General features: G+C 41.2%; 1 protein-coding gene across 1 annotated transcript in view; it reads right to left on the bottom strand.

Annotated features, from left to right (window-relative positions):
* Positions 1-10,717, bottom strand: part of LOC146662894 (receptor expression-enhancing protein 3-like) — a 34,467-nt gene extending 23,750 nt beyond the window's left edge. Inside the window, exon 1 of the mRNA XM_085415466.1 lies at positions 10,403-10,717. Within this exon, the coding sequence (XP_085271592.1) occupies positions 10,403-10,434 (32 nt within the window). The 5' untranslated portion in view covers positions 10,435-10,717. The remainder of the gene's footprint in view (positions 1-10,402) is intronic.
* Positions 10,718-15,516: the final 4,799 nt, after the last annotated feature.

The raw sequence follows: 15,516 nt of genomic DNA, 5'->3' as shown, positions 1-15,516 counted from the left end.
TTCACAAAAATGAATAAATAACTAACTTATGTAGTGGCTGAGAGGTCGAGCGTGGACCAGGATGCAACAGTCTCACCACTTTTGATCACAAAGCAAGGTTTAGGTACACAGCTGGAACATAGCTGTCTGATTGCAATCACTCTCACACAGATTGGCAAAGGTTTGCAAATAATGTCTGTCTAATTGCAATCAGCAAACTACTGCAATCTGGCTGTCCCAGTACCTGCGAGCGCCTCTCTGGAAGAGGAGACTAAACTAGTCGCGCTCTTTTTGTTCTTTTATAAAAGTGAATTTGCTGACATTATGTAGACATTTTGTAGCAACTGCATGGCTCTTTGTGGGGGCATTTCTGTTGTAAGTCTGAAGGTTCTGGCTAGACTCTGAATGGAATAGGGCTGAACGATATTATCGCATTTGCGATAATATCGCGACATGATCAAGTGCAATTTTCTAACCGCAAAGGCTGCGATTATACTGCGATTATAAGGCTGTCCAAATTACTACCATATCCCAGAATTCATAGCGCGGCCCAGCCAAACTCCAGTTTCCAGCAATGGCGGCCGCTACTAAGTTTTAAAATTACTCATACTAATCTTTCTGGGTCACAAAATAAACTTTTAACATATTTTCAGGCGAGAAAGTAGTTGTGTAAACATCAAATATCTGCTCGGTTTATCAAGATATCCCATATTTGCAAAAGTGCTTCGACGTTTTCAGAGGCGTCTGCTACCCACCAGCTCGACAGCTAGCCGGGAGCTCGAGGGTTACTGATGCGGCCGAGAACGGCACAACTCCCGGCACATCATTTTCAGATCCCCGCGGAGTTTCGCTGCTCGGGTTAAACGTAATATATAAGTCACTTAGACAACCTAAAAATGTTATTGTTGGGCTTTTTTCAGTGTTTTGTTTGTTCGTGAGTAAATCGGTTTGGCTGAGATTAAAGTTATTAGATTAGATAAAATAAAACTTTATTAATCCCCCGGGTGGGTTCCTCCTTGGTTTTCACACAGCTGACTAAACGTCAAACAGAAAACTTATTAAACAGAAGTATGAGACAGTCGAGAATTTACGCCAGTGTCTGGTTATATTTTAGATAGCAAGAAGCAGACGGCCGAGTTTATTAAACTCCACCGAGACAGCGGTGACGCTAATCAGAACTAGCCTTCTGATTAGCTAATCAGAAGGCTAGTTCTGATTAGCTAATCAGAACTAGCCTTCTGATTAGCGAATCAGAAGGCTAGTTCTGATTAGCTAATCAGAACTAGCCTTCTGATTCAGAAGGCTAGTTCTGATTAGCTAATCAGAACTAGACCGTCCAATTTCACGCCTTTAAATTTTAAAGGCGTGTTTGTGTGTGTGTTTATACAATTGCTATTATGTTTGCACTTTATGTGTAATGTTACTGACTGCAGAGATCAGTAAGATGTGTGTATTTTTTATTTATTAGTTTTATTTATTTAATATTATTTTTTAATTGAATGACTGTCTAGTAGTTCACAGATGTCGAAAAACTGAGTGTGGTAAAGCCACTGATTTTGTTTATGTATATTTCTGCAATCTGCACATTGTACTGACTTTCATTTTAATGTTTACACCAGGGTTCCTTGTCAGCACTTTATGCTCAGATGTTTGTAAGCTAAAAATAAACTATTGTGTATGTTCAAATATACTGTTGTGATTGAAGAAGTTAAATAAAAATGTCAGTCATCAATTCATGCATCACCTCATGTCATCATAACAGAGGTCTGTCTTCCAGGAAAGAACAGTTTAAAATTAATGTAATATAGTATTGGCCATACTATATGATGTATTGCTTGTCTTTGTTTAATAATACAGAAGACAAAGACCTTAAAAAATAATCGCATATCGCATCGCAATCGCAATATTGGGGCAAAAAATCGCAATTAGATTATTTTCCATAATCGTTCAGCCCTAGAATGGAAGCAACTACATTTGTGTAGTTGTATTTTCTATACATGTAGATGGAAACAGAATTGTGATTTTGTTCATTTTAATGGTTAATCGCTGTATTATAACAAACAGAATCGATGTAATTGCCAAACTAGCCCCATATCAAACAAAAACCAGACGAATGATAGACTCGCCGTGTCTTACTGCTGTCGTCTGAACGCATTAAAGTTGCTTTGAAGACTGCAGCTGACTGGGAGTGGTCATGGACCTGCTCCCTGTCTTGCAGAAAGTCCCAACATTTTTGTGGTCTTCAATTTGTGCTAACTGTGAGAATGATTCATGTTAACATCATAAAGATTTCAGTGCTTTAATTCTGCGGATGTTCACGGGAAACGATTAAAACACACACGTTAGAAAGACGGGCTTCATGAGTTTTACCGGACTGCCGCTAGCTACCATGACAACAGCAGCGGCTACAGCGAGTCCAGACATGCTCGCATAAGCGTGGGACGATCCTCTCCATCCAAATCAAATAATCCTGATCTTAATGCTGTAGTCTGTTTGTGCCTCCACTCAAATACACCTGACCAGTCTCACAACAGCACTGCAAACACCAGAGAAAACCAAATGATAAGAAGCCTGTGAGAAACTCTGTACAGAGGAAACAGCCAAAGCAGATTAAATGGTATCTGCTAAACACAGATTTGGACTAAACAGAATCTCTCGTACCCAAGTGTAGCCTGGATCCAGAGAAATACCATCATCCATATCAGTGCCATCTTCAACTTCTCCAGTTAGCACCCAACACGATACAGCGCTGCAGCCACAGACAGGCACACAGCCTCCTCTCACGAGCAGCTGGAACAGGAACTGATGTTCATAATACCGAACACGCCTCACAAGGAAGCGAGAACAGGCCGGAGACATCGATCATTCTAATCATCCAGTATTGGATCAGATTAAAAGAAAAACAAGACTCCGCCTTCCAGTGCCCGATCACTCTGATCACTTACATCAACAGCAGTGATGGGATACAACATAAATACTTTCATGTTTGCAAAATGTTTCGACATTTATAAAGACAAAAATATCAGATAATCTCATGATGGTGTAAGAATAAAGGAGCTGATTTAACCCTTCTGCTACATGTTGAGGATTTTACCAAGAGCTCAGCAACCAAGAACGGATCCTTTGAGTATTTACTGCCCCGTGGCTGTAAATAATCGGCTTATTTACTGATTAGTTATGAACAACTTTCAGACTTTTAGGAAACATGGAAGCCTTTAAATCATTTTTGCACTATAAAAATTCCATAAAAATCTCTAACCACAGACTTCACGGATACAGTATCGTACACAGACACACCGCCTCGGACCACAGTCCCCTCAGTAACCAGCGAGCTGCCAACAAACAGAGCTGTTTATATTCCAGCTGTCGCTATAGAAACATCGAGGTAACCAAGACTTCACACGCTCGTCACGTCTCTGCGTCATGTCAGTGCAGGTTCAAAAATGTGCTTTTTGTTCGATAAAGGGCAGAGAAGCACACAGCCGAGCCACCGACGGAAAACAAAACTCTGTACCTGAATCCTGTTTCTCTGTTCTGGTGCTGAATGGGTTTTGTGTGAGCGTTTAAAGCAGACAGGAAAGCTGCCAAGATCAGACCCTGGACTACCCAGACACACAGGGACAAGAGCCTGCAAGGACGTCCTGGTCTCGCCATACCAAGGGTGTCAAACATAAGGTCCAAGATTCAGAATCAGCCCAGAAAACACTGCAGTCAGGCCCACTGATTTCTTCTTCTTTTAACTGTATTTTCACACATTTTACAGCCTGTCCCACTGATAAAAATCTCCACTACAGCTATTGATGCTATACGAAAATAATTCAATTAAATGACTAGTAAATGGACTGGTTCTTATATAGCGCTTTTCTACTCTGAGCACATGCTTTACACAACCTGCCTCATTCACCCAGTCACACAAGCACTCTTCCTGCATGTAAGATATGTTCTATAATCTGACGGTGGAGCAGAGACACCTTGGGGTTAGTATCTTAGCCAAGGATACTTGCCATGCACTGGAGCAGACGGGGACCAAACGGGGACCAAACACCAACCTTCTGATTAGTAGGTGACCTGCTCTACCGCCGCAGCTACAGCCACGCCTTGTACCGACTCCTGACAGCAGCAACGATTAGACGACTCGTCACACACACTCTTACTCAGAGATTAAATGTGCAGTTAAATGTTTTTAGTTCATTGGGAATTTACTTTCCCAATGAAAGTCCAGCCCACTTAAAATCAAAGAGAGCTGTATGTGGCCGAAGATGTAAAGTGAGTCTTCCACATCTGCTGTCACGTAGGATTCGGCTTTTCAGTTTCATATGATGGCAAAGATATTACTTGGTAACAAATCCATGAGTACCCATATTGGTGGTGAACGCTGTTAAACTTAAAGGACGGTATGTTATGCAGGAAAGTGAAGGCGGGTGTGGAAGGTTCCTCCAGGAAAGTAGGACAATCACAGGCAGGAAAATCAAACCTCAAGAGTGGATTTGTCTCAGCAGGAGTCACCTGAGCTATTTCATACATTTTATTATAAAAATATTTAAGCCACACAAAATCAAAACATCAGCAGCCAATCAATGCCCATTCCAAGATCAAGAGCAATAAAGCTTTATTTCAAACTTTTTTTAAGAACTGGAGGGAAAATAGTTCCCAGAGATTTTCTGGACAGGTCATGCACATACACTGTACTGCATGTCTGTCTATAAATACATGCTGGCCCACCCTTTGCAGCTATATCAACTTCAAACTCTTCTGGGAAGGCTTTCCACGAGGTTTAGGAGTGTTATTGGACATTTCTGACCATTCTTCAAGAAGCACATTTGTGTGTTCAGGCACTGATCCCGAGAATTCCTGGCTTATCTCAGAGAGGTTATATTGGATTGCGCCACAACTTCTGATAAACAACGCCACACCATAATCCACCTTCCAACAAACTTCACATTTGGCACAGTGCTGTCAGACCGCTAACCTTCTTTTGGCAACTGTCAAACCCAGACTCATCTGTTGGCCTGACAGAAGACGTCACTGCAGAGAACATCTCTACTGCTCTCGAGTCCAGTCACGACACGTAACACTGTGGATGCAGCTGTTGAGCTATGGAAAGCCACTCCATGAAGCACTGTTCTGAGTGACTGATGCTTGGCAACTCTGCACACGCTGTGTCTCCACATCAGCTGACCCCACTTTGTGACTGAGTTGCTGTCATTTCCCAGTTGCTTCCACTTACAATACCACCAACTGTGGAATATTTAGCAGTAAGGCAACTTCACAGCTGTACTTGTTGCACAGGTGGCATCCATCATGTTTGTAGAAGCAGTCTGCATGGTTAGGTGCTTGATTTATACACCTGTCACAATAAGGGCGATGAAACAGCTGAATTTGATGACTTGGAAGGGTGAGTGAATCCTTCTTAATGCACTTGCAGCTTGTTTCTCAGCACACTGTCTTACATTATTAAATTAATGCATTTTAATCTGTCTTTTCTGTAATTCTCTGCAAACTATTTATAAAAAAATAGCTGAGTAATATACTCAGCCAATTCTTCGGGCAGTTTCTCATTCTGCAGAGTCACTGCTACTTCACCCTTTCAGACTGCAGCAGCCACAGTAGTCTTTGTTCTGCTCTACAACTACACTGAGCTCAGCGCAGTCGCACCAGTCGTTTCTTCACCTGGTGCAGGTTCTGGTTGGTGATGTGCAAAACAAGAAACTGTGAAGAAGCAGCTACCGTACGTGCTGCAACAGCAAACCGGCCAGTGAATCTGGCCTCCATCCCCATAGCTATCAACTTTGATACGTTACCTAGTAAAAGTAATGTTCTGTTCCTCTATCGACAGTTACTGTAAAGTGGGTGAATTTACTTATGACGCTGGAGTGCAGCCACTTTGATCTGACACGGCTCCTGACTTGGGAACTTTAGCCAATCGTCCTGTTTGAGGCTTGAACTGGACCTCTCCACTGTGTTTGCACCTTCTTCAGTATTTTTAATGGCATTTTAAAATAGCTTCTGTATGAAACAGAGCCTCAGTCTTCGTGAATGAAAGTCTAGTGTTAGCACTAATTAGCACATGTGTTTGTGTTTCACAGCTTGCTAACAACTTAATACTGTACCACATCATCCAAATATGGTCCCTTCTGGTTTTAGAAAACTAACATGCTAACCAAGACATTATTATTTACACTTAAACTACAGTTACTGTGCAGTCCTTTACTCTGTTTAGCCAAAGACCTGTGCAAACTAACACCAGAGCAGAACCTGGCATAAGACGAATTGAGGACAAATCTGAAGTTTGAAAAAAGTATCAAATGTCCTCCTGTCATCGAGCTTCACATGGCCTAATTAGATTACTATGGGTCATGTGACTGTGCTGATTTATGTACTAATATTTATTTTAAACTGAATCATTCAGGATCAAAGAGATTCCTTTAGACTTTCAGCTGTGTCCCATCTACACGGAGGTCTATCGTTCCCAGGATGGACTCCTTGTTTTGTATGTCACACCCTTGGCATGCTTCTGGTACAGACTTTACATAGAGGTTTCATCTTTACTGATGCCATGGTGTCTGACCTCTGTGAGTACCACTTTAGTACAACAACAGGAGTGTCGTATATTTTTATATTAAAAAAATCTATTAGGAAACATTTAGATAGTTACTATGGTAGCAAGAGCACGTTGACATTTTTCGTGATCTTAAACGTATCCTGTGCACGAGGATAAGAAAGAAAACTACAAATACTCACAGAAAACATGTTGAATGTCATCATGCCAAAACTAGCATCTGTCCATTTCTTTATATTCCCTCTGATTTCCTCTTAGCTTCATTTCAGCACAGCCCCACCCCTTCCTCTCTCTGCATGCAGCTGTGAAAATAATGCTTTCAGATGGGTTTTGACTCTGGGCGACAGGTCAGTTTCCCTGGCTTCCTGACATCGTACACCACCAAAAACCAGATGGATGGAGGTGGAAGGACAGAACAGAGAAACACAGAGCAGTGTTTAAAAAAAAAAAAAAAAAAACAACAACACAGAAGAAAAACACACAGGAGACACACACACAATGAAGAGAGGAGGAGTGGGAGACCCAGAGATATCCAAGATTTTAGCTCCCACCATCTGGTTTGAGCCTTAGGAATAAGAACTTGATTACATGACTTTTCCACTAAAAACACAGTCAATGGCTGTTTCTGGGTCCAAACTCCTCTTAAGTTCCCAAACTCAAACACTGCTGAGTCAAAAACCGTCCAAATGATCAGTGTGGCTGCTCTAAAAGGTGTGACAATCCAGCTGAACACACAAGCATCCATGAAAAACAGGATTTAAGAAGTTTAACAGCGTTACAAGTTAGCACAGAGTTAGATCACTAGTTTCTATCTAAAGATGATGGACGTTTTCTGACTGAGGGAGTTCTGAAAAACTAAAACATACAGCTCTGCTATCACTGCATATAAATAAAGACACAACCACACAGCGGCCTGATTTGTAGGGTTACTGAAGTTGGCTAGCTGGCATGTAATGGTGCGCCACATGGTGGTTAGCTAGAGAGCTATGGTTAGGATAATACACACACATTAGCACAGTGAAGCTGGTGCATGAATATTGACTTTGTTCCCCTCAATACAAGTGAACGTGAGGGTCTCAGACGGGCAGAGACAGGCGAGCTTCTACAACAAAAACTTTCTTTTGAAGGAAAACTTTTTTGGACCTGTACAGCTGAGCATGCTGAAATCCCACTGTGTCTTTTAATCACTGCTTCCTTTGTTATATTATCGTTATCTCTGAAGCAGGTTACTCAAACATCTTTGTCGCTAAACTTAAAAGGACGCGGCAACTATGAAACAAGCTGAATACACAGACTTGAAGAAAGGCACAAAAATTTGGCACATTAACTTGCAGACTTGTGAGGGTGCTGCCTAAAATTAGAAACAGGTTGAAAATCAGCCTTTGATTTATTTTTCTACTGCGGCACAATCAGACGAGGGAAATAGCTGCTGAAAGGGAGATACACTGAAGTGAAAAGGAAACGCGTAAGAATGAGGTGCTGCTGCTCTTTTCCTCATGCTGAGTTCATCACCTTAAAATAGAACAATGTCAACTCTTGGATTCTATCCCTATGTTACGGTGACACTTCCAGGGTTTCCCTGTGCACTACAGAAACCGTTAGTTATACCTACATGTTCTCTTTGCAGAGTGACAGAAGTCCTTGATCTCAAATTGAAGACTTGCTTTCCTTTTTTGGTGGTGACCATGAGGACACTGCTTACAGAGGGGATGTTTTCCTGCATTAGCCTAAACACATAGGTCACTTGCACAGCCTAATGGGCTAAACCAACCAAAGCTCTAGCCTGGGGTTTGCCTTAATCAAACTGGGCCTGTGGCAGTGACTTTGACTGATTGCTGTTACTGCATGCTTGCCACGTCATCTGTGCTGTTGCCTTATTTCACAGTATTATATCCTTGTGTGCCGTTCTTTATGGCTTTAACATATAGATAACATTAACTCTATATGAAAATGAGTTAGAGCCAAATAAAAGCATAAGGAAAAAAACAGATAGGAAAATAGATGTGAAAAGTAAGCAATGTCCATAAAAATGGATATTCACAAGTAGGGACATCACAACAGCAAACATGTAATAGTCAGTACCAGTACCACACTGTTTAAGCTCTTTTACTAAAAAGTCGTTGTGAATCAGTCACATGCTGGTGCTGACTGTGGAGGAGGCAGTAGTGTTAAACGCTATTAGATACATTATGTTACCTTTAGCATTTCTACAACATTAGCAACTGCAAACATTTTAAGCTGTGGCACAAAGCTGATTCCAAAATGGTAACATGCATCTGAGGATACCAACACAAAGTCCTTCTATACACATTTCTGACTACCTGTTATCAATGAGTCGAGGCAGAGCTGCTGTGGCAGCTGATTGACACAACGTGCAAAGGAGAGTCTGAAACTTCTGTCCTCTTTCTTCTCATTTAATGACTTTCAGCAATTGTTCATCTGAGATGTTGTCCTCCACTTTAGATATGCTGAATGTTCCACCAACAGCTTTTTGGAATCATCTTGTGGGAGCAAAAATACAATTTGATGCCTGTTAAACTGTTACCGCTGGCGTTTCTTTAGCAAGTTAAAGTAAAAATGGGGTCTAAGTACAGAACTTTTTTAACAACAAGTTGTCTGTTATGTGTAGACACAACCTTATTTATTTCAGCTATAATAAAATACACCAGCTATGAGATCGTGGAGAGATGCAAAAAGATGGTAACACTCGCCACATTATCTGTGTAGGAGATAACAGTCTCTTTGTGGCGATGCATAAGCATATAGCAGACTGTAATAAATGTGTGACTAAACAAAATTACACTGAATTTCAAACCAGCAACTGGAAAAGAGCATGTGTAATGGACCGCATGCTGATTTAAAGGCTTTTTCTCAGCAGGATTGGGATAAGTTATTGTCCAAGTAAAATGAAAATTATCACTCTAGCTACAATTTGTACAGGCGAATGTGGTTTGTACACTTGGCTATACAATTTTCCTTTTGTTCAAATGAATCTAAAATTAGAAGGAATGTGTGTGCATGTAATTATTGGTCTAAGACAATAACACACCTTCTTTCTGTACTTTCAGCACCGTCATAACTGCCCAAGTGCAGCACCGTCAGCCCATGACTGTGTTCATTATACAGTAACAGGCTGTACTAGTTAAAAATGAGGAGCATTTATTCTCTCCCCAGAGGGCTTTTGGTGTTCCTATCCGCCATTACCCTGTGGACGTACGCAGACACAGGGAGGAGCAGACGGGAAGAAAGGAATTATGTCGACTCCCAAGTTACTGTTTTCCTTACCAGATCAACATGTCTCTCATGCTCCCAACACATTAAACACCTGCTTTAATCATACGTAATTTCAACGTAATATCCAGTGATATGCCATTGGATATTTAATAACTATCCAGTAACCAAATCCGTCCCCCACTTATAGCAGCGCACTTCTTCATGCGTCTTGACAACATTGTGGATAACAGGTTGAACCGGGCATTGCTGGTTAGTTATATCTCCAGGCTGACAGCTGTACCTGACACTCCTTCACAGTGGAACATGTAAAGGCTTGTAAAGTTCCACTTCACAATAGTCACAGTTCCTTAGGACTGACTCACCAGCACCACGGATGGCTATGACTCTGTTAGCATTAGCTTCAGACAAGATTACATACCTTGCGTCCCCACAACACTAGATTTCATAAACAGAACAACTTTGTAGCTCTGCATGGACGTAAGCGATGTTGTTTTAGAGCGAATGTACAAGTTTAAATGACTCGAGCCTCCACTTAGCTTAAGCACGACAACGGGTTAGCCAAGCAGGCCAGGCAAACAGCGGCTGCTCATAAAACGAGGAAAGTTCTCCTTGAGCGGTCTCTGTACTTACACAACGCATCTCGAAATCATCCAGGACACCATGTCTTCTGTATCTGTAGGTCTGTTTCAGCAGAACAGAGCCAATAATAATGTTAAACGCCGATCCCGCACCGCCGTGAACTTTTCAGCCCAAACTTCGGTAAACAGAAACAGCTAGCTAATCTCGTCGTACATCAGCTAGCCAACACACCAGGAACACCTCACTGCAGTGTCCTTGGAGTCATAGCTACACGACGAAGCGCGTATCCTAAATATTCCTGCTGTAGTCGCTCCCTCCCATCAGATTTCCTCCTTCCTTCTCTGCTTCGCTGCTCAGTTCCTGGCACAAGAAAGGTGCTGTCGTCATTAGGGAAAATAAACACCCTCCCTCCGCATATGCTATTGGCCAGTGCAGTCTGTTTACGACGAACCTGAAATTGTAATTGGCTGGCCACGTTTGGCTAGCCAATCACATCCATTTGGTTAAGCAAGTAGCATTTTAAACTCAGTTACTGTGCTCCGATTGGTCTGCTGTCGATTCGTGGCGAACTCTAGCCAACCACGAGGGAAATATTTTTCAGAGCATGAAAACGGCAGGTGCGCGCCCTTTGACCTCCACCTTACGTTCAGTCTTCATGTCTGTAGCTGTTATTATACAAAATACATTTTGAATAACCTAAAAGTGAAAGCACGATTTTTTAAAATAAACAATGCCTTTAATCGCATAAACGTTGGAAAGCAAAGGGTTAGGTGGTTACTGTACATCAGGGTAAGTAATATTGAAGCATTTCATAAAGTCCAATGGGCCAAATAAAAAGTGTCTGTTTCTTGTTGTTATGCAGAAAAGTGTTTTGTCATGTAATGGTCAATAAGCACGAGTGCCTGACTCCATAGGCACTCGTGCATGCCATAACAGATCATCAGCTGTTCTTTTCTTTCTTCAGTCTTTTTGGTTCACCTGGTACCAAATTCATCTTGGTCTCATCTGTCCAAAAATATTTTACAGAACTGTGCAAGCTCTGTTTTCTGGCAAAGCCTAATCTGCCCTTCCCATTCTTGAGTTTAACCAGCGGTTTGCACTTTGTTGTGAAACCCTCTGTGTTTACATTCATGACGGCTTCTGAAGTCATTTTCTTAACCACAGACAGAATTCCACACGTTAGCTGTGTTTCATCATCTTTGTGGTTACATTCATTGTTGATTTGGCCTTTTTTTTAGTGATGGCCTTCTTCACTTGCACTGACATCTATGTGGACCTCATATTGAGAGTTCCAGTAAACAGCCTCCAAATACAAGTTCAACATTTGAATCAACCCCAGATTTTTTTTAATCTGCTTAAGCCATCCTCAACCATGAAACTGCTTTTCGGTCAAATGTCCAATTACTTTTGATCACCTGAAAATGGGGACTATGTACAAAAACACTTTTGCCATCCCTTTGAATTAAAGGTAAGAATCTGCAATTCTTGATTGTTTGATTTAAACTCTACCGTGGTAGTGTACGGAGGCAATATAACACAAACTGTGTCATCGTGTAAATACTCACGGACCTAACTGTAATCAGTACACACAAACCCCATCTGTCAGCTTTCAGAATGGCGCTTCTTTGTGTGTGTCTGCTTTAGGTAATAATAATAATTTAGGTAATAATAATCTAAGTAATAACAGCATCTGAGCTTGTACAATTGCAGCTATGAGCTTGTGCCTTTCTGTATCAGGATATTTGTAAACCCATGCAGACATGTTAGTGTATTGTGCAGGTATGTTCAGGCATGTGGGTAAGACTGGGAGGGGGGTCTGGTTTTATAGCTACTTGTTATTCATGAAGGCGGCTGCTACAGCGTGTAGCTCAGCGAGGAGATTCCCAGAGGAGCCTGTCTGGTCACACAATCTGTCTGGGAAAGCATCAGAGGCTCAGGGCTGAACAGAAAACACCTCCTCACCCTCAGCTGCTCACTGGTCTAATGTCATAGAGAGCAACAACATTAATTAGAAACATACACATTTGCAGACAAACCAAACAGAACAAATATGCTGTATTCTGAAGATCAGCCTCTGGTAAAAGGCAATTCCCATTACGCAAGGTGTTTGGGTCTTTCTTTGTGAGTACACTGCAGTGGTGGCGGTTGAATTTTTACTTCTGCATCCCAGTAATTACACCAGGCAACTTTAAAATGAAATTAAAGCAACAATCTCTCTTTGTCCCAATCATTCAACTGAAAGAAGTCAAAATAGAATCATAGACATACATAATACATATTGTTTAGTGTGTGTGTTTTTATTCAGAGTGTGAAGCCTGTAAAAATGAGTCAGGAAATATTAGCAGAGCTTTGCTGCTCAGATCAAAGTGTAAATTTCACTTTATCATTACAATAGTGACTGCCAGCTGTAAGTGTTTATTCATCACATTTTCTCGGTCTTAGTACTAATCTGGCCTGAACACACCCTCAACCAGCCATCGTGGCCCCCAATATACAGGAGATTGCATCAATCTCATTGATAATAATTAGAAATTATACTTTAATTGCGTTTAATCTTTGAATGGCTGTGGGGTAGAAACTCTTTTTTTAGCCTATTTGCCCTTGATTTTATTGTCCTGTATTGTCTGCCTGATGGCAGCAATTTAAAAGATCTTGATATGTGTGTGATGGGTCACACAAAATTTGGGGCCTTTCCTGAAACAGTGGGTATTGTGAAGTTTCTCCAGAGAGGGCAAACTGACTTTTCTCTGGGCAACTCTGATAACCTGCTGAAGTGCTTTGTGCCGCTGTGCAGCTGGAAAACCACACACAGAGACGATGCGTCAGTAATCTTTCTATTGAGCAGCGATATCAGGATACCAGCAGTTTGAGGTGGATGTTGTTGGGGTTTTTGTTTTTGTTATCACACTCAGGAAATGAAGTCTTTGCTGGGCCTTATTCACCACCTCAGCTGTGTTAACACCACCGGTCAAGTCCGCCGTGATGTGGACTCCCAAAAACCAGGAAACTGAAACCTTCTCCATACACTTCCTGTTAACGAGTAATGGCTGAGTAACCTTTCCTTCTTCCTGAAGTCCACGATGAGCTCCAATGTCTTTGGTGAATTAAGAAGGAAGTTGTTGTCTCTGCATGACACCATCACTGATTCCAAGTCAATCCTGTAGGTGCACTGATCTTCCCCAAAGATGAGCCGCATCATCGTGGACATTTTTTATTACAGTTTTTCTCGATTGGTTTGGCCCATTTCTTGAAACCGAGTTGACTTTCTCAAAATAACATGGACAAATCTCCAAACCACCTTGCAATTGTTCACAACAGAATGTCATTTTTCATTGGTTTCATCAAATTGCTAATGCTTTAGTACATGTCTCAAGTGACTTTGTGCTTCTTTTCAAATGATTATGTACAAGTAGCTACAGTTAGCACAATGAGCCCACATTTAGCACATTTTCCAAATAAATAGATCTTGGCGATCTAAACTGATTAGTTGATTTTTCAGTGAAATGGTTACTCACTCCAAAACATATCAGCATGGTTTCATTGTGTAAGTCATCATATGCACAATTGTCTGTTCAACTGTCAAAATTAGTCAAAGATATAATACCATGAAAGTATGTCTTGGAACATTTGATAAAGTTATGACAGTACTTGACAATCAATCAGGTGAAATTAGAACTAACGAAGGAGCAGTTTCCCACATCTCAGATGACCAATCAAACAGGTTGTTTAGATACCTGACAGGTGTTGTCTATGATTATGACTGCTGCCAAAAGTATATAGACAGAGCTTGGCCCGGGGCCAGTTTCATTTGCAGTGTGAACATGGAAGCACCTCGCCAAGTACAACAGCAACTTCCTGCTCGAGGAAGAAGAAGAGGAAGAGGAGGAAGAAGAAGAGGAGGAGTGAGAATGCGTGGAGGAGTGAGAATGCGTGGAGGAATAGGGGGAAGAGGCCGAGGAGCACGGAGGCACCATGATGTCCCAGATGAAATCCGGGCCACCCTTATTGACCACGTTATAAACCATCGCCTCACAATGGCAGAGGCAGCCTAATGTGCCTCGGTCTACAGTCTCCTCCATCATCCAAACCTTTCGCAGGGAAAACAGGTACAGAACTATGCTATTGAACTATTCAGTGTTGGTGTGTGTGTAGGCCTAGAGTACTGTAATATCTTCATGTCATGTTATATGATACTATAAAAATGACAAAGAAAAAAAAATGGAGAAAATACTGTGAATAGTATTCCAGTCACTGTGCAGTGCATCACACTTTTAGTACCATAAAACAGCAGTACAATTACATTGGTAACTCATTTTGCAACAAATTCACAGTGTTGACCTTTGACTTGTATGTCTAGGATTGGACGACAGCCTCAAGTGGGTGGCAGAAGAAAACTTCTAAATGAACAACAAGAACGAGAAATATGCAACATGGTCATTGCAAATACTGCCATCACACTGAGACAGATTCGTAATGCAATCCTGCTAGACAATGTAATGTTCCAAAATATAAACTCTATCAGCATCTCCACAATAGACCGGGTACTGCAGAAACATCAGATGACCATGAAACAGATTTACAGGGTACCATTTGAGAGAAACTCTGACAGAGTGAAAGGGCTGCGGTACCAGTATGTGCATGTAAGTCAACTACTGGTTGTCTATCATTGTAACACTATTACAGTAAGACATGGTTACCACTGTTTTTTTGTTTTGCGTTATCCTTTTTACCTTCAGAACCCAGCTTTGTGTGACTAGAGCATTTTGCCTAGAAATTGTCTTCAGTTTTCCACTCCCTGTTTTTACAGTACTTTAGATCCTCCCTGCAGTATCTGTCTCTACTTGACTGATTACACAGCAAATTCTGGTCTTTGGAATAAACTCTCAGGGAGTTCAGATTAACTACATTTGAGTGTACATGCGTGACCATCGAATGAACTCTAGTGCAGAGTTAGAGTAACTCTTTTCCGGGAGTTGATTTTTCAACTCTTTATAGGAGTTAAAACTAAACTCTCACGGAGTGAAATTTCTACTACCATATAGAGTAAAATTTAACTCATAACTAGAGTTAAGTTTGATATTAACTCTTTTGTAGTGTTACTCATCAATTGAAAAAAGTTTTAGGTTTTTGGTGCAAATTACTACAAAAACACAATAGTGATTATT

Source organism: Rhamphochromis longiceps, linkage group LG8 (assembly GCF_057381845.1).
Source record: "Rhamphochromis longiceps isolate RC_006_pf linkage group LG8, R_longiceps_female_GT1.1, whole genome shotgun sequence".
Classification (NCBI taxonomy): domain Eukaryota; kingdom Metazoa; phylum Chordata; class Actinopteri; order Cichliformes; family Cichlidae; genus Rhamphochromis; species Rhamphochromis longiceps.
The sequence above is the reverse complement of the archived record's forward strand: the minus strand, read 5'-3'. Positions and strand labels throughout refer to the sequence as shown.